This window comes from Rhinolophus sinicus, linkage group LG10 (genome assembly GCF_036562045.2).
Source record: "Rhinolophus sinicus isolate RSC01 linkage group LG10, ASM3656204v1, whole genome shotgun sequence".
NCBI classification, from domain to species: Eukaryota; Metazoa; Chordata; class Mammalia; order Chiroptera; family Rhinolophidae; genus Rhinolophus; species Rhinolophus sinicus.
In genome coordinates, this window is record NC_133759.1 from 110997467 (window position 1) to 111017258 (window position 19792).

The following is a 19792-nucleotide window of genomic DNA, read 5'->3' on the forward strand; positions in this document are numbered from 1 at the left end:
ACCTTTCAGATCTCCATCGTCGTCAAGACCTAAAACACACACACACGTTTCTGCTATTGACTTCAAATCACCACAGCAGAACAAAACCCACACAAAAAAGTAAAGGTTACAATGTTTATTAAACCCCTTCACAGCACTGAAACTAGTGGGAATTTCTCCCGATCCACGCAGATGCTCCCCATACAGTGCAAGGACCTGCACACAGCACATGGTCCACCCTACGTGGCAGGCGACCACAGGGAGAACCGCCCCCTCTCTCAGACCTGCGTCCCGAGCACATGCACCTTCCTCTGCCTGGCACTGCACCCACTGGCTAAGCAAATACCCAGCACGAATCCTGAAGGTTCCCAAAATCAGCACAAGAAACATCTGGTACAAATCCAGGTCTTCTGGTCTTCTCAAAAGGGCGGCCAGAACCTCAGGTGGACACGGCTGCAGCTCCGTGTTCTGCCAAAACTGAGGCTCCGGAAGTATCAACCCAGCAGGGCTGGCACCGCCCTCCCACGGCTCTTAGTCCCGCGCACAGGTACCCCGCTTCCTGCTATCAGTCTGTGTACCCCTCCCGTGCTTGGCACTGGCAGGGACTTGAAATCACACTGACTTTTACAGTGCCTTCACTCAGACATCCTACCAAGGTTAACACCAGTGACGGCCTCTGGCCATGTCACAGCAAATGACTGCACGAGCCCCACAGAGCAGCTGAGCCGAGAGGAGCTTCGACCTTGCTGGGGCCTCCCCCCCCCGCCCCCCGAAGGGGCAAAGGGACACCCTGGCCATGGCCTCCCTTCTCCCAGAAGAACCTGAGAGACAACCAGCTGTAGATAACTCACCCCAGAAGTGGTCCACCCGGGTCTGCTCGCGGATGAGAGACTCGTCCAGCACGGGAGGCCGCAGAGAAGCCGCGCCCTTCCTCAGAGCTGGCCTGCCTGCGCTGCTGTGCTGTTTCACTGTTCTGAAAAGAAAGGAACAGGGAACACGTTTATGGTTGTCCTAGTAAACACTACATTTTACCAACACAAAATCTTTGAGAATCAATACAGTAGCTTTCTGACAGCATTTTCTTATATCTTTTGTGCTGTAATGAAGCATCTGCTCATCTACAAAGGAATTTTTAAGCTGGGGTCCAAAGATTCCTTCTGAAGCTGTGCAAACAATATCGATTTCAGATTATTTGGGGCCCTAAGACCCAAATGGTTAAAACTTAAAATCACCTACGTATAAAATGGCCTAAAAATAAAAAGTCACACCATTTCTCCTTTTACCCTTCCCTTTAAAGCAAGTAACTATGCATGCGCGCACACACACAGCTGTAGTCCTTGCTCTCCCTACGCCCCAGGGGGGACTGACGTGCATTAAGCACAGCAGGGAGGCTGTGACCTCAGGCAGCTCTGCATTCCCACTGACAAACTGCAGGGGCCCATCAGGTGGTGGGCCAGGCGGCACCCAGCAGGGGGTGAAAGGCAGGTCGGCAGTAACAAGCTGTGGTCAGGACACCTGGTCAGGCGCCCTCTGCTGACAGAAAGCAGCCTGAGCACAGCTGGGTGGCTCTTACATGGCCCACAGCCTGGAGCCAATGCAGCACCTGGGGCACCTTGGTGAACCAGTTGCCACCCTCTCAAGGTGGACGCCCGGGCACCTCACCGTCTGCACCAGCTCTGCGGTGATTGCGCCTCGTGGGAATGCCAGGACAGGCCGTGCCAGCGCCCAGCCTCGCCCCTGCAGCCTCCACGCCTCCCTTAGCAGCCATCACCCTGTTCCTGAGACGAGGAGCCACTCGGGTTGGAAACTCATCACTTGTGAGCAACCTGAAGTGAAGCTGTCACTTCTAGTTTTCATCTCTGATGGCACAGAGATCCTGCCCACTTTTGCTCATTCTTGGGCACATGGAGAGTTCAGAAACCGAGTGACCGTGAGATTGGTGAGTGCGTGTGATGTGAGTTTCATGGGTGTGTCTGTCTGCTCACGGGACTTTACAGACAGACTTCAGGCTGCAGCGATGCAGGGACTGGCTACAACGACCCCCAAGCCACCTGAAGGCACAGCTGAGTCCGGCTCCGGCTCCGCCTACAGAGGTGGACCGTGCGGCTGGCACTGCCTGGAGTGGTTCGTGGGCCCGTGATAGGTCCCCTATTCCACCGCCCCCAGGCTTTGAGACCTGGGAAAGGCAACTGGCAGAAGACGACACCATGGCCCAGGCTTTCCAGAACCGCGTGTCCCGCTCACCGCAGGGGATCTGCACATGCCATGCATGGCCTTCAGCTCAAGAGCATGGCCGCAGGCCCACAAGCGCACGTGCGGTCCCAGCAGCACTACAATGCGAGACACAGACGAGGGCGCTTACCTGGTCACTCTCTCCTTCAGGGTGGTAGTGCTGCTGGTGCAGAACTGAGTGTCCCCAGCCTGGCCGCCCCCCGTGGCGTGCGCTGTGCTGAGCCGGTGCACACCACGGCGGGACATTCTCGGAGAATCAAATACAGGACCCAGTTTGTGCTGAGTCTCGAAATCCAGAGCATCGGAAGAGTAACTTGAACTAGAAGGAAAAGAACACGTCAAGGTAAACAGTGCTTCCAGCTCCACTTCTGAAACAAACTGAGCAAACAAAGAGAATTCTAGAAACAGCCATTGCTGTGTGGCGACCTTTCTACAGAGCAAAATAAGCCGGCACCAGGTGTGTGGACAGCGGACGCTGACCAGTGAGTGAAAGCCCCCTCCCCACCGGGCCTAGGGCTGAGACAGAGCTGCCCCTAACTTGCCATAAGAGGCTAAATTCACGAGAACGCCCCTACAGGCAATCACGTGAGCATTTACAGATACTGCCCGGCAAAGCAGTGACCGAGGCAGAACCCCTAGTGGGTTAACCTGACACACCAGTCTTCACTGAATGAACCAGAGTGAGCAGAAGAGGAACGAGCACGGCACACGACCGCCCCCACTCAGCATCGAATTCACCACAACGCAGGACAAGCTGGCGGCAAAGAAGTCGCTCCAACACCCTTCCATGCACTTATCTTAACGTTGTGTCCTTTTGTGTCGCTAGCGAGTGTTTCCAAATCAAGAAATGTTCACTGAGCACCTACGGCGTGCATCCAGGACATGGGGTCATGCATCCCAACCCGGCCAGCCAGCTGAGGGGCCCAAGCATACTGACAGCACCCCTTTCCCTCACATCACACACTACATGGTCACCTAGCAGGGAGGTGTCCACATAGCAGGAGAGGTGACCCACCACCCAGCAGGGAGGAGCAAGGTGAGGAGAGGGCGGGACAGGACGCAGCTGAGGGTTTCCTGAGCCAGCAGGGAAAACTGCAGGCAAGGAGACACAGCCGCAGAACCCAGGGCACGGGGGATGGGCAGGGGCTCCTGATGCCCTGCAGCGAGTGACATGCAGTTTCAAACATCAGAGGGAGGAACAGCCGGGACACGCCCACCAGGCAGTGGGAAAACAGCTCCCGCCCAGGAGAGCAGGAAAGGATCTGGAAATCTGAGTGAAGCAAATGGGCTGAAGGACATTTCTGCATCATATCTTATATTACAAAAACATTTCACAATCAAGTTCATGGTTAATCAGATCTGACGCAGAGTAAGTCAATACAAACATCTTTGTGTCATCATGTGCGTGACACGTCACATACACCTTTGAAGGTTCTTCTGACTCTGCCGCCACCCCACCACGCCCTAGAGGTCACAACGTGGGGACTCTACAGACTGCCACAGTCTAGACAGGGTCCTAGCTTTCCACACAGAACCTGGAGCGCCTTCCCCATGGGAAGGCTGTGGTCAGGTTAGGGCGGGCACGGGAGGAGCCCACAGGAGAACGTGGGCTGCAGCGTCCTGTAACAGCTGGCAACTGGAAAATGTCCATCTATGCGCAGTGAGACCAGCAGGACACACCCGGAATGAGATACAGATAAAACCTGTACCCCTTTCACAGAAAGGCCTCCAGGGTGCACTGGTCAGTGAAGAGAGCAGGTACCCGAGTGTCATCCTACCAGTTGAACAAACTAGAAGCAAAAGCCCAGCTCTGAGACACACAGAGGTGAGGGGGGCACAGGGAAGGCCTGGGAGGTCCTCTCCAAGCCAGTGACAGTGCTCCCGCGCAGTGGGTGGGGGCGACCTGGGGCCTTTCACTCTGAGCTCGGCAGTGGGTGCTCCAGACCCCAACCAGCCTGGGGCAGGGCCCAGCATTCCCAGCAGGGACGAGGGGCAGCAATTCCAGGCTCCGCCGCCAGGGACTGCCCTCAGCCGATTACCTGATGCATCAGGTGACCACACAGGTCTCCCATCAGAGCAGCCGTCCAGGCACGTGGTGCCCTAGGGTCCTAAGCACCGCGTGTGACAGGGGCCTACAGACAGATATGCCCAGAGCCCAGGCAGAAAGGCCCAAATGCCTGTGGGAGACAGGTGTCCCAGGTGCCCGCCCATGCAGCAAGAACGTGGCAAGTGTGGCATTAAAGGACGTTGCTGGTTTACTATGGAGCTCAGGAGGTGACACCAAACCGCAGGGGCAGGTGTCCGATCCAGGATGAGAGGGAATTAAGGGATGGAACGAGGATATAAAGAAAGACACTCTAGACAAAGACCTCAAAGACACAGCCCGGGTCTAATCGCTGGGAGTGTGATAGCCTCATACACTGGCACTGCCATGCAGACCCTTTGAAATCTGACTTCAGATACATTTCTGATTCAAGGTTGAAAAATTCTTGTGCAGCTGAGAGCCGGGGGCAAACGTGGACACCATGCTGTAGCGGTGGGCATGGTGCCAGCAGAGCACACAGTATAGACCCTGCAGCTCAGCGACCTCATGGGGGCGGGGGGGGGGGGGGCGCGGGCAGAGAGAGTCCCCGACAGCAACAGTCCCCAGAATGTGACCACATCAGTGCTGCTTCTCTGAATGCCTAACCCACAGTGCACTGTGAGATCCTACACTCAGACCGTGCGTCAGCCATCACTCGGACCGTCCACAACACCCTTCAGCCCCTAGGACTCCAATTCCAGCGTGGCCCCAGCCCCCAGCTGCAGTACCGTCTGTGTCAGTGGCCTGGCACCACCCCGCCCGGATGAAGCCAATCCCCCTCTCTGTGCAGCTTCTGACTGCTGCCAGCTCCTAGAGATGTCATACCAGGAGGCTGACACACCCTCTGTCCCCACACCCAACAGGTCCTCGCTCTGCCTGGTCATCTGGGTGGTGGTCACCTGTCCCCGGTGCCCATGGCCCTCAATCACTTCCTCCGGCTCTCTCACCTAGAAGGGCCTGCTTCCTGCCCCCCACCTGCACTTGCCCCTCAGGCAGCTGTGTGGAAGGACCCACGGTCACGCTGCCACGCTGTGGGCCCCGCACTGCGTCTCCCTCCCACTTTCCAGATCTTCCTGTCAGTTATCGCTTCTCGCTCGTCTTCAGCCTCTGCCTACTGGCTCCTCACCATCAGCATCCAGACGTACTCTCATCTCTTCCCCTGGTGAAACATAAAGAAGAAACGAGGCCACGCCCTTTCTCCTTCCCTCAGCAGCCACTTGTTGAAGGGGGCTGTGTCCACCCTCACTCCTCCACCACTTCATTCCAGCCCCTGCGCCAATCATTGCTCCCTCTGCCGAGTGACCCCACGGGGCGAGTGCACTGGCCATGCTGGCGGCCCCGCAGCCTCTGACTGGCTGACGACTCCTCCCTCCTTGAAACACTCTCGCCTTGTGCTTAGCCACAGCCATGCCCCCCACCTTTCTTTCCGGCTGAAAATCAACTTCCCCCCAGAGGCTGAGAGGCAGACCCCTCATTGCCCAGCCTCACTGGCACCGAGCACGAGCAAGATGACGGGGGCTCCGGGCACGTGTTCCTGACCAAGGCAGCACTACCCGTGGCTGCTGTGCCCATCGTGAGAAGCTGACGGGACTTCCTAAGGAGTGGCTCCAGCTTACAACACTGACCAACCTCAGCACCTAGAGACAAGCATCTCCTAAGAGAACGTAAGAGGAAGTGCCACCTACCGCGTAGTCATGCCAACGAACAACCCCTGGGGCTGATCAAATGCCACATCTAACCACCAGTTTGCAGGAGACACAGATTACAAGACAAATCAGCCAAACAGAACGGGACGATCTGTTTAGGTTGACCGTTTTTAAATGGTCGTTAAAAACGATAAACATCTGACTTAGTCTGACATGTAAGGAGTTGTTAGGACTTATTTTAAATTACGAGGGGCTTTTTGCTGCAAGACTGGTATTTTGGATAGTTTTTAAAATGTCACCTTTTGGAGATTTGCTTCAAAACAATCCAGTGGGAGGGCACAGGGGAGCCAAGCACTGCCTAGTGCTGAACCAGGTGAGAGCAAGGTGAGACCACGCGAGATGTTCACACTGTGTGGCGTCTTGTACAGTAGGAAACATTCCTGCTACACATGGCATGACCATCACAGGGTGGCGGGGGAGGGGAACCCTTGCTAAGAGTGAGGGCCAGGGCAGAGCTGGACACACAGCCGTTGCCCAGTGCAGCGTCATCAGAAATGAGGGGCAACCAGACCAGAGAGTCAAAGTGGGGGGGTGGGGGGCTGAAGGACAATGGAGCCAGGACAGCCTCTTGAATAGACCCCCCCACCCTTGCACCCACTCCCGCACTGCGGCGCCCTTCTGAGCACAGACCTGGTCACGTCACTCGCTGCTGAAATTCCTTCACTGGTCCCCACTGCCCTGTCAAGCACACCTACCTGCCCTTCCCACCTCACCTCTCGTCCTCCCTCCCCTCCCCACACAGCTGCGAGTCACTGACATTTATAGTGCTGCTGTCCCAAAGCAGAGACACTTAAAAAAGGTTATAAAAGCTAAAAATAAGTGACCAAAAATAATTTTTTATGCTCCACAATGCAGAATAGGGAACAATTTGACTTGAGTTGGCTTGAGTATTCTGTACTAAAATACTACAGGACTTTTAACAAAAACAGTGTGTGTTACTACGGAAAGTGTGACGTGATCTATTATAGAACGGTGAATGAAAAATCATTAATGCGAGATTTGACTAACGCTGTTAAAAAGTATTTTCCTTAAAATACCTTCCAATTTGCTTAAAGTTTCTATTGCATTTTCACCCTTTAGAAGAGAAGCCACTGCAAAAAATCACACAAGCATTTTCCTGTGTGCCTTAAACATTTTGCCCGGATGCAACAGTTTTAGAACTGCCAATCAAATCCTAACCAATCCAGTAACGGACCTTCCTTCGGCACTAAGCCATAATTTGGTCATACTTAAGTTTCATTGCAATCAGCCCTCCTGTTTGATAACTAGGAATGTAATGGGCAAGTCAGCAGCTTTTGGGCCTCCAACTTCAAGCTTCGGTAGCACATCAGCACATGACCTGAGGAGTGAGCACTGACGAGGTCCTGCTCCTGAAGCCTCGGCTTCGTCGCACTGTCCGTGAGGCCTCCTCTCAAAGGCCACGTTTCCAGGATGCTTCTTTACCTCTGCAGTGCTCAGCCTGCAACAGGAACCACACAACCCCGAGCAGGGCACAGACATGGGCTCTGAGACCACAGCTGTCTGGGTGGGTCTGAAGCAGTAACCCATGCACTGTGTCATCACAAGTCATCAAGAAATGGCCACACAAACAACCTCACAGCTGCCAAATCAGTTCGATAGCTATGTAAAGTTGACAGATATTTTCTCTTTCAAAATGTAACATCTGGTTGTAAGTCCCATGGCTCCCCTTAATTCTGTGGCATTCGAGAGGTGACAGGGACACAGTGACAACACACGCACACACGCTCACCTGAGTGCATACGTGTAGCCAGTGTTCTCGGGCACGCACTGAGGAGGCGTGTACATGTGGAGCCGAGAAAAGTCCATGTTCACGGTCACACTGCAGAAGTGGGAAAAGCAAGGCCGGAGTCAGAGGTTAGAGATGCAGAGACGTCCTGCCTGCTGCAGCCAGCCCGTTTCGTCCTCAGACTGACGCAGTGTCACTACTGAAACGTCAATGAAACAAAGTCAGCAGTAGTAGCGTCTTGTTTTACTTTTTTAAACAAAGGGGAGAAGTTTTCTCATAGTTAAAGCCCAGGAACACTTCTGTTATATTTAGTTCCCTAAAACGATTTGTCTATAAAAGTAACAAGGGGAAATCCTGACTGCCTGACTCACAATTATGAAAACTGGGGCACTTTCAAAAAAATGGTGAAAGTAACTCAGAACCCTCTCCAATAATATTTTTTAAATTCCCAAAGGTGTCAAATATTCCCATTCTTCTGAAACAGGTTTGCATTGCTGTTAATCACAACACAACTCATTCTTATCCCACAGTCAAGAAGCACCCACACCCTTGCCCAGACGGCCCACGTTCTCACAGGCACTCAGAATCTGAAAACTATAGGGCAAACAACAAAAAAGCTGTTCAGACTTATTTTCCCCCCAAAGAAAACACAGATTATTTATAAATTAAAAAGTGTTGAGCATACTGTTTTTCAAGCTGTCATCTAGATTTCTTTGGAATGACTCAAATTTTCCTCTGGCTAAAAATTCTCTCTCTCTCTTTAAAAAAAATAGCACACTCATAGCAGCAATGTGACTCATAATCTGTGTTGAGTAATCTAAGGAAGATAAAACTAAAACTAAAGACCATCCTGGATATATATGTATATATATGTAAAAATTACTGATTTGAACAGAAATAGAACAATCCTAAAATATGTATGAAACCACAGAAGACCCCAAACACCCTTCCAGTCAATGAGACGCATGGTAAAGCTGCACACACCACCTCAGGCAGGTTCAACATGGGCCTCAAGCGTGATGGAAAAAGAAATTTAACTTGCGCCTGAAATAAAACTGTCCAAGAACCAAGCACCACTGCTGACCGTCAGTCCAACTTCCCATCACAGGCACAAGAGACAGGGTCACAGCAGTGACCTGCAGGTGACAACAGGGAGACACAGGCAGTGGAGTCTTGGTAAAACATTTTATAAGAGGAGCCACAAATGTAATAAAACAGCCAAAGGTCCCACCACCAAACGGGCAGCAGTGCAGACAGGCCCTGGACGCTGGGGACGGTGCAGAGGGCGGAGCGCGCCACGGCCACTGAGGCACTGGGCCTGCGCACCGGCCCGCGCCCGCGCTCCTTGCCCTCAGCCTGTCTCCGCTCCTGTACTCACGCCAGCGAAACGCATCTCAGTGCACCGCAGGCCCGCTGTCTCGGCCCAGAAAGGGCGAGAGGAGCTGACTCCTGCCGAGCAGAGCCTCCACAAGGCAGGTGGGCGCAGGCGGCTCGGAAGAGCCGTTAGGACTGACTTTCCTGCTCTCCACACGCGGCCCTCCTCCAGCAACCCTGCCTTCCCTCCTCTGCTCCCTCATCTTTCCCTGTGAGCAGATCACAACATGGATGCTGAACACTTTAAAATGAATCTTTAGTTCCCGCTATAAAACGTGAGCATTGAGTAAAATTATAGGATAGAATGAAATGAAGTTCAAAAATGATGCGTGAAATGAGGCACGTGAGGCAGGGCCTGACATGACGGAAACTCCCTTTGAATTAAGCTTTAATTTTGGGGAATAAAGTGACAGAACCTATGCTTTAAACAAAATAAACCAGTTTCTCCTCCTGAGCTGTCACTCACCCCTGGCCTAAATAAAAGACAAAGTCGCGAGTCGAAGCCCGCCAGCAGCGGGCCGGCTCCAACTGGGAGCCAAGGTCCGGAGGCGGCTCTCTCTCAGGAGCGAATCAGCACCGCCTGACAGCAGAAAGCAATCCTGCGGCTGGTCCTCCTGAAAGCTCCCCATAAACACTAAGCGTCTCCAGAACGCTGCTTCCATTCTGCACTCACATCACTGCTAATGACAGCCCACGGTAGTCTGTATCCGGCCTGAAGGCGGCCTGCCTCCCCAGCCTCAGCCTGGGACTCAAGGGAGATCTGACTGCATTCACAATCTGAACGGTGCTAGAACGGTACGTGAAAAAATGGATCGAAAGTTTCAACAGCATCAGAAAATCTTGGAAAGAATCTGAAGTCAACATTTTGCAAACTGACACGCTACAAAGAGGGGCCCTCTCCAGGCTTCCCCTGGCTGACTTTTCTACTCCCTTCCAGGCCACTCCCTCCCTTCCCCTAAATCAGGTGCCTGGGATGCCTGCGGGTTCCCCTTTGAGTGCCCTGGGCAGCAGGAGGCTGACAAACACTACCCATGCTGCACAGAGGAGCTGGGCTCACAGAAGGCCCAGAGCCCCCCCCCCCCGCCCCCCAGGACGCTCCCTCTGGTCAGCCCAGCCCAGCCCATCAGTGCACGGAAGGACCAGGGACCCTCCCCCTGCCCAAGTAACAGAGTGCTTTTCTAGGATGGACAGCTTTCGATTTTGAGCTGCCAGTCCTAACGGGAAAAGCATACACCTTAGGACATGGTGGGCCAAGGGTGACATCTTCTAATGGAAAAGAAAGCATTATGGTTATGAAGCACAAAGTGGGTCTTTTATACCTGTTTTTACTAGTGGAGAACAGGCAAGCACAAGCTAAAGAAAGGAGAGGACTCTGTTCAGGCTGCAAACCTTGGTCACAAACCTACGGGATCAAGTGTCTTTTCCAACATGAGTTCCTAGCTGGGCTTTAAAATGCGAGTTAAGAGTCTTCTTCCATTACACTAGGTTTCTCCTTCAATGCCCCTCACCCCTCCCAGTGCTGTAACATCCACATCACACGTGAAGAGCAAGCACAAAGCTCAGTGTGGCTCTTGAACGCTCTGGTCAAACACACGGGATTTAGTTCTACCACCACATACAACTGGAATGTTTACTGTTTACCACAGCAGTCCAGGAGACGGGCAGACAGGACGTGCTCCGGGCTCTGGGCACAGCTCCAGGCTCTGCCATCTGGACCCCACAGGCCCCCAGTGCCCCCAGGCCCCGGCTGGCGGCTGGGGGTGGGGGGTGGGGGGGCAGTATCTCTCTCTCTGTTTTCAAAGGGCAGCTGTGCTGCATTCAGGCGTTTCATTATTAGGTCCATTGTAAAGAATAATGTTTAAAACTCAAATTCCAAGGTGCCCCTTTAAACATTAGTACTAAATCTTAACATAATTGCTCTGCTCATAATCTTAATTCTGTTAAAACCAAATAACGCAGAGCCTAATAAAAACGTTAGTTATTTTTGCCTATAGATTAAAAAATCAAAAATTGCGTTAGAAATTATTTTCCAAAGATCATGTTCAGTGTACTTCTGTATCACCGCGTCTCCATTTTCAATTTAAAGTAGCAAAGCAATGTTTATGGAAAACTATGATTTACACTGATAACCCTTAAAAACAAACTGATTATTTAAAACAGTGAACCAGAAAAAATGACTATAACCTACGAATATTTGAAAGCGCTTTACAGGGTGTCACGACGTTGTAAGTGCGCCAGAAGAAGCTGTTGAAACACCCAGAAACACACCACACTGAATTTACTGTAAATTACAGAGGATGGGGCTTCTCCTTTTCACTTACCTACCCCCTTGTGCTTGAAATTATTTTTAAAGAGCAGGTATTGGTTGTATAAGTAAACCAATTAACCCAATAAATAATATTTTCAACAAGAAAAACAATGTGATCTTCACTGGGTAACCAGGGAGGGGCAGCCTGAGACGCGTGTGGTCCAGCCTTGTCCCCTCCCTCATCTGTCAGAGCGGGTGTGTGTGTGTGTGTGTGGGGGGGTGTGTGTGACAACAGAGCCAAAGCCTCCCTCCCTCCCTCCTTCCTCGGGTACTGTCCTTGGGAGCTGAGGGGGACCAGACCCTCCCAGTGGCAGAGGTGCTGTGGCAGCTCCTCAGTGAACACATCTACCCTGCTCAGCGCTGCCTGGCACAGGGCGAAAACACTGCTGTAAATATAACAAAATTAAGGAAAAATAAAATCGTAGAATAAAACAAAAAACAAGTTGTTTGTTATCAGCAGCAACCTGTAGGAAAGCCAGAAAGCCAGTTCCTAGCCAAGACGGGAGGTTTCTTCCCCTCTCCTGGAAAGGCTGGAACAGGAGGGAGGGACCCTGCACTTGTTTACAGACAAAAATAGCTCCGAGCTACAGGGAGAACAATGACTTCACAAGCTGACCTCTCCAAGGTCAAGTGCTCCAGGCCTTGTGACTAGGGACCCCCATTCCTGGTCCTCCCGCAGGGATGTCATTCAGGGTGTCAGCGAAGCCTGACCCACTTACTTTGCTCGTGTCACTGTCACGGGCCTCCCTTCTCAGGGCACAGCACCCATGGCAGCCTGACTGCATTTCCGTCAGCCTGGAGTCTCGAATGTCCCCCCAGCCAGTGCAGCCCCATCAGGACAGCCTCCGCACTGCAGGGCCAGGCAGTGAGGGCCGCCCAGCAAAGGACTCCTGGGGCCACGCCTGACAGAACCCCCAGCCCAACACTGAAGGGGGGGCGCCAGCCGTATTCTCCTCCCCCTGGGAGGCTGCGCTGCTGTTTCACAGGACACACGCCACACCTGCCAGGAGGCCCTGTGTGCTGCTGAGCTGACTCACAGTCCTGCTGAGGGAGGCCTCCCCGGACCACAGGACCCCGGGACACCTGAAAGCTGTGACAGAGTCCGGGCGCTACGGCTCAGCCTCGCCTTCCCAGGCCTCTCCACCTGACCCAACCCATCGGTCACCCTCTGCACGGCCTGAGGTAGGCGCCTGCTTTACCCCCGACTCAGCACTTCCACCGGGGTCATCCACAAATCACTCAGTCCACATGCCTCGTGCCCACCAGCCCGCTGCCCCTCCCTCCAGGGCGAGGCCCCTCTGCCTTCCTGCTCCCCCGCTGCATCACCTCTTGCTGGCTGCCTGCAAGCACCCGGCTCGTAACCCTCCCTCCAGTCGTGCCCCCTCAAGCCAGAAAATGGGCAGGCCGGTCCATCCAAGAGACCTGACCATCTCACTTCCTCAGATCCCACTGTGGCTCCCCAGCCCCTCCAGTAAGACCCACGAGACTGAATGAGAAGGACCTCCATCCAAGTGCCACTTGTCCCACCAAGCCACAGCATGGCTTCCCTGAGAAGCGGGGCTCACTAGCCTTCTGCCCCCCCCCCACTCACACACTGTGCCCACACTTCCTCCTGCTTCCTGATCCCCACAGCCCACCCCACTGCTCTCCCCACCCCAAACGTTCCTGGCCAGCTTCTCCTCATCCGTAGGACTGCGCTGAGACAGCACCCCTGGGAAGGTGTCCACAAGCCCCATGTGCACGGGTTACGTGCCAACGTTGGTGCTCCCTGGTACTCCTCACTTAACACACTGTAACCATGACGTGCGCACGAGCCTTTCTCCCCAACTAGACCCTGAACTCTTTGAGGGCAGGAACTAAACCTCACTTGTACCACAGATGAACACTTTCCAGGTGCCTCCAAAAGTGGGAAGAACTCAGTGCCATGCCCATCGCTTGCTTGGTCGTCAAGCTGAAAACACTTGCGTTCTCCTCCCTCTCTGCTCTTTGCCCGACCGCACCCCGGAAAAATCAAGCCCCAAGTGCTGGGCGAACCCATGAACAGCATCAAGGGTCACTGCCACCTGCGCCTCCTGATTCTTTGTGCTGGCGGACCCACAGCGCTTCTGTTTCCTCATTTGGTCAGAGCCGTGTGTCAGCTCCGTCTCACCTCTAACGGTAACTGGCGTGACAATTAGGAGCAACAATTACAGGATGGTGTTGGCACTACATATGCCAACAGTGAATCCACACCCTGTCTCCATCCACTGTGACACACTGTCTCCCCAAATGGGAAGAACCAGGCTGGAAGAGACTCCTTTCCAGGACTGCAGAGGCCTGTAGCGTAAGTCGTCAGCAAAGAAATCGTTCAGTCTCACTATAGCTCACATCTTCCAATGCTAATTAAAGATCAAACAAAGGAAACAGGATGCCTAAGACCACACAGCAGGCAGGCAAAGCTGCTCTGTTTTCCAGCCACATGTGCCCCTGGGACAGCCCTCTCCGCTCCCCACTGGGAATCACTGATCTACACTTGATCAATCTGGGACCTGCAGGATTACGCGACACCGCTGTCAAAAAGCATCTTCACATAGTTCTTATCTCCTAAACTAAAATTCACAGCCAGTGACCATCCACTGAGTGTCCCTACGCGACTAAACGAAAAAGAAAGCGCCCAGCTACCAAGCATGCTTAACTACAAATATAATTCAAACTGGAAAACCGAGTAGTGAATTACACAGGTTACTTAACGAAGCTGTCAGTTACCGCACGTGACGGCGACAAACAGCTTGCTGTCAGCCCAGCAGCATCTCCTGTACTTTTCCTGTCAGTCCTAAGTTTATTGTGGCCCAAAGGCAGTAAACAGTCTCAAACACAGATCCAGCAGATCTAGTCTCCTTTATCTGAAAATCGAGTCTGGTAAGCAGTCCAAAATAGCAACGAGTTCCAAATTTAGGGCACAAGAGGAAAAAGGCGTTTTCAATCAGGCGGGCGGGCGGGCGGCAGCGGGCACCACCTCCCCACGGACACTTGCTGCAGCCAGCCTCTTGCGCGTGGCTACCACCACCACTGTGACGTGTGCAGGGCCACTTAGCTTGAATCAGCAGTGGGCTTATGAAATGCACTGCGTTTCCCTGGGCTCCTGCCTCACTCGAAATACTGAGGTAAGGGCAGGAGCTGTCGCACTGAAGGATGGTTTCAGCCCGTGTCACCACTTCTTCTACCAAAAATGTTGCCTGGCATTTATTGCAAGAAATAAACTGGCTCTATCTTCAGAATCTGGAGCCCTTTTGTGATCACAAACTCAGGACTAGGATTATGAGCAGACGCACCCTTTGCAAACAGATGACAGGGGTTCCCAGTGAAACGCATGCAACAAAGATGGCAGCTTCCACTCTGCTCCACACACCCCTTCGAAAGGGCTTCTTTTAAAAGTCGTGTGTGTGTGTGTGTGTATATACACACATATACCCAAAAAGCAAAACTCAAGGGAGGAAAGACAACAGCCATGAACTTGGAAGTGGTACAACAAATGGATGAATGAAAACTGCCTTAGATCAGAAAAAGGTGAATCGTAATGAGGGACACGAAGAAATAATCCAATTTTCATCATGGAACCCCAAAGACTCAAGATAGTGGCACTTATGTACATTTGCGAGTGAAGGTGCAGGATGGAACCAAAACCCAGGAGGAACAGAACGCTAGAAGTCTGTGTAAGAAGCAGTTAGGCAAAAGCACGTGATCATCTCACTTGGTCTAAGAAATGCACTCGTCAAAATCCAACACTCTTTCATGATAAAAAACATTCAAAAAAACAGGATTAGAAGGGAACTTTCTCAACCTGACAAAAGGCACTTACTAGAACCCACAGCTAACAGCATCTTCCATGGGAAAGACTGAGAGTTTCCCCCAAGATCAGGAACACGACAAGGACGCCCGCTCTCACCACTGCTAGCGACACTGTGCTGAAGTCCTAGCCAGGGCAGTCAGGCAAGAACAAGAAATAAAAGGCATCCAAATCGGAAGTGAGAAGTAAAGCTATCTCTATTCACAGACCTCATGTATAGAAAATCCTAAAGAATTACCTAACAAAACTATTACATCTCATAAACACATTACATCTAACAAACGAGACACGAGGTCAACACACAAAAATCAGTTATATTTCTATACCCTAACAATGAACAATCTGAAAATGACATTAAGGAAACAATTCTTATAATAGCATCAGAAAGAATAACAAACAAAAAGAAGAACAAATTTAAGCAAGGACGTGCGAGCCTGGTGCTGAAAACCACACCACGCTGCTGGAAGAAATCAGAGACGACACAAACGAATGGGAAGGCAGCGCGTTCACAGGCTGGAGACGTAACTGTCAGCTGCCAACACCCCTCATGCTACTTGGCGTCAGTGCCATCTCCATCGAAATCCCCACGGCCTTCTTTGCAGCTATGGTGAAGCTAATCCTCAGGTTCATATGGAACTGAATGGACCCCAAATAGCTGTAACAATCTTGAGAAAGCGCAACAAAGATGGAAGACTCATACTTCCTGATTTCAAAACTTCGCACAAAACAGTGCATTACTGGCATAAGGACAGACATACAGACCAAAAGAACAAAATGAGATCCAGAAACAAACCTACACGTGTATAACCAACCGACTGTCTACAAGTGGCCAATCCAACAGGGCACAAATAGTCTCTTCATCAGTGGTGCGGGGACAACTGGACGTCCATGTGAAAGAGAATGAAGTGGGACACTTACCTCACACCACATACAAAGTTAACTCAAAATGGAGCGAAGACCTAAACGTAAGAGCTAATACTATTAATAAAAAACTCTTAGATAAAAAACAGGGGTAAATCTTCATGACCCTGGATTTAGCAATGGTTTCTTAGACATGACACCAAAAACACAAGCAACAAAAGAAAAAAATAGATAAACTGGACCATCAAAATTTAAACTAGTACGTCAAAGGACACCATCAAGAAAGTGAAGAGACAACCTTAAGAATGGAAGAAAGTAGGTGCAAGTCATATATCTGATAAAGGTCCAGTGACCAGAATATACAAAGAACTCTTACAACTCAACAAAAAGACAAACCACCCATTTAAACATGGGCAGATGACTTGAATGGACATTTCTCCAAAGAAAATGAACACGTAAAACATGGAAAAAGACCCCCAAAGTCATCAGTTGCTAGGGAAATGCAAATCAAAGCCACAGTGACACACCACTTCACACCCACCAGGATGGCCATAATTAAAACAAATAATGTCAAGCGAAGAGGCTGTGGGGAAACTGGAAGCCTGCACACTGCTGGTGGGATGTAAAATGGTGCAGCCGCTGTGGGAAAGAGTGTGGTGCTTCCCCTGTATGTTAGTCACCACGCGACCCAGAACTCCACTCCTAGCTTACACCCGAAGACCTGGAAACAGGCGTTCCAACAAAAACACGCACACAAATGTTGACAGGCAAAAGCGGGAACAACTCAAACCTTCACTACAGATGAAAGGATAAGCACGCTGTGCTATATTCATGCGATGGAACACTACTCAGCATGCAAAGAAATGAAGTGCAGACACGTGGTACATGCGTGAACACGATGCTGACTGAAAAGTCAGATGCCAAAGGCCACATATTGTATGAATCCATTTCTATAAAAAACGCAGAAGCCAATTCATAGGCAGATTGGTGGTGGCCAGCAGCCAGGAGCAGTGGCTAATGGGGGTGAGTGCTAAGGGGGTGGGGTTTCCATTTAGAGTGATGACAAGACTCTGCAACTAGACAGGGGTGACGACTGCCCAGCACTGCGAACGTTTTTAATGCCACTTAACTGCACAAATTAAAACGGTCAGTTTCACACGGTGCATCTCACTACAATAAACAGAAGTAGTTGCCACCATGCACATCCCCCTGCCCAGCCCCCCAAAAGACTGTGGGAAAACCTAGGGTTCTCTAGGTCGGAGGCTCTGGGAAAAGCGGGATCCCAGGAGGCCTTCCTGGAAAGGGGGGTAAGTGACTGCTTCCTTACTACCTGTTGAGGGCACAACCACTCTTCTACCCGACTTCTAGAATGAGGTGGGAGATCGGAAAGCCCTTCTCTGGGAATCTGAAAAACCCAAGGAAAGGATCTAAAGATAACGACGCTGAGGGTTCCTCGAGGAAACCCCACCTGTCCTATCAGCCAACCGCGGCAAGGCCAGAGCAGGTGCACAGACCTTACAAAGGACTGCAAGGGCCCCAGATGCAGGTATATGTGTCAAGCAAGATCGCCTGACATTCAGGGCAGACCCACCAGCAAACAGAAACAAGAAACAAAAAAAACCACAAACAAACAAAACGAGCCCATGGAAGCAGAATGAGATGCTACTGCATTTATGAAATATATGAAATAAGAACATGTGGCTAAATTTTAGAGGGGGGGGAACCACCCACCACTAAAAAAAAAAAAAAAAAACCCAGGAAACTTTAAACAGAATGGCCAAATAAAATGCTAAGCACATTATTAGAAAACAAGACTGAGGCACTCTCTCAGAAAGTGGACCAAAAAGACAGAGCTGGAAAACGGGAGAGACACAAAAGTAGGAAACGGGCCCAAGAGGTCCAATGCCCGAATGACAGTACTTGCAAAACACACTGAAGAGAAAACACTAAGAAAAGAGAAAATAAAGAGCTGGAAGTTATCAAAGGAAATAATCTGAGAACGTTCCCCAGAACTAACCGTCCTGAGTCTCCAGACTTAAAGGAACTATGACGTGTCCCACCGAATGGGTGAAAACAGGCCAGCGCACAGCGCGTTCCCGAGCACGGCAGGCGCGGGGCTCAGCGCGGGCGCGGGCGCGGGCACCCGGCGGGGACGGGGGACGGAGGGCGGCGGGGGCCGCGGGGGCCGGGGCTCCGCACCTGCCGGGGCCCGAGTCGTCCCGCCCCGCACACAGCCTGAGCGCGCACCTGCGGAAAAGCCCGGCCCAGGGCGAAGGCGGCCGGGCAGGGACGCGCAGGCCCCGCGGGCTCCCGGGAGGCCGAGCTCCCGACGCCAAGCCCACGCCCTGGGGTCGCGCCGGGGCCCTGGCGAGGAGCGGGCGCCAGGCGGCGTGGGGCGTGGGCCGCCGCGACCGAGCCGGGCACCGGGAGGGCCGCAGAGGGGCGGCAGGGACGCTCGCGCGGAGCAGCGCGCCCACCCCCGGCACCGCGGGGCTGAGGCGGGGGCGGCGGCCGTTGGCGGCCGAGGCGGGGCCTACGGCTCGGCGCGTCCGCGCAGCGCCCCGCCGCCGTGAGGGGCGCCCGGTCCCCGGCCCCACCCCACCCCACCCCCCGCCCGCACCCGCCCGGGACCCCGGACCCCGACCCCGGCACCGACCTCTGCCCAGGAGCTCACCTGCCTCGAGCCGTTGCCACCGCCGCCGCTTGAGGCCTCATCCACACCGCCCAGGTCCGACCCGAGCAGGAGATCAGTTCCGGCACCAGCCAATCGCGCGCCGCGCCCGGGGCGGGGGCGGGAGCAATGCGTATGTCCACCAATCCCGACCGCGCTACCGGAGGCTCCTCGGCCAATAAGGAGGAGGCCTCCCTAGGGACACGGCCAATCACGAGCTGAGGCTGAGTCGCGGGGCGGGGAAACAAGCGGGGCTCAGAGGCGGTGCCCGAGGGGGCGGGGTCTCACGGGGGAGGGTGGCGGCATCTCCCCGAGGACCTCCCCATCTCCAGGAGGACCCTCGTCTCGGGGAGGACACCCTCATCTCTGGAAGGCAGCGGGCTGACCACCTGGCGTCCGGTCGTCCGGCGGCCATTGCCGCCCTTGCACCTGCTGCCACTCTCCTTGGCCTCGTAGCTCTCAGGAGAGCCCCCAGTTCCCAGAAGCCCACCTTGGCCGCCCTACTCGGGGCAGCTGTCGCCCTGCCCAGCCCCCACCCATTCACACCCGTGCGGTGTTTGGAGCCCTATTGGCGCCCGCCCACCTCCAGGAGTAGGGCGGTGCGGGACCTTCCAGGTCTGCGCTTCTCCGCTGTGGGCCCCTCCCACCCCGGGGGCACACGAGCCTGGCGTTTGCAGAGCCAGGCTGTGGGTTCCTCCTGAGGGCGGCTTCTGCCTGTCCTCCACTGCCCCAAACCCGGAGCTCTGCACCCGCCTCCTGCTCCGTGGTTGTGGCAGACGTGCACCTACACGTTCTTTTGAATTTCATAACTGTCCTTGCGAGTCAGATAGGAAGTTATTATTATTCATTATCCTTACTTTACAGAGGAGGAAACTGAGGCTCCAGGGGGTTAGGAGGCTGGTCAGGTCAGAGAAGAGTCGGTTCTTAAACCTCCCTTCCTTCCGAGCCTCCTGAGAAAGGCGTCTGCCGCCGCAAAGACCGGCTGCTGTCACTTTAATGACATGT

General features: G+C 53.1%; 1 protein-coding gene across 18 annotated transcripts in view; it reads right to left on the bottom strand.

The window, feature by feature from the left end:
- SUN1 (Sad1 and UNC84 domain containing 1) overlaps positions 1-18937 on the bottom strand; it is a 44780-nt gene extending 25843 nt beyond the window's left edge. For 4 of the 18 annotated variants that reach the window (XM_074314064.1, XM_074314059.1, XM_074314055.1 and 1 more), the window contains exons 1-5: positions 18791-18937; positions 7751-7840; positions 2342-2530; positions 831-952; positions 3-29 (exon numbers count right to left, since the gene is read on the bottom strand). In XM_074314064.1, coding sequence (XP_074170165.1) covers positions 3-29; positions 831-952; positions 2342-2530; positions 7751-7840; positions 18791-18831 — 469 coding nt within the window. In that variant the 5' untranslated portion in view covers positions 18832-18937. Of the gene's footprint in view, positions 1-2; positions 30-830; positions 953-2341; positions 2531-7750; positions 7947-12148; positions 12352-18363; positions 18383-18790 lie in introns of those variants that run through there. The other 14 variants (XM_074314061.1, XM_074314056.1, XM_074314053.1 and 11 more) reach the window with 9 other exon arrangements.
- Between the last annotated feature and the right edge of the window lie 855 nt (positions 18938-19792).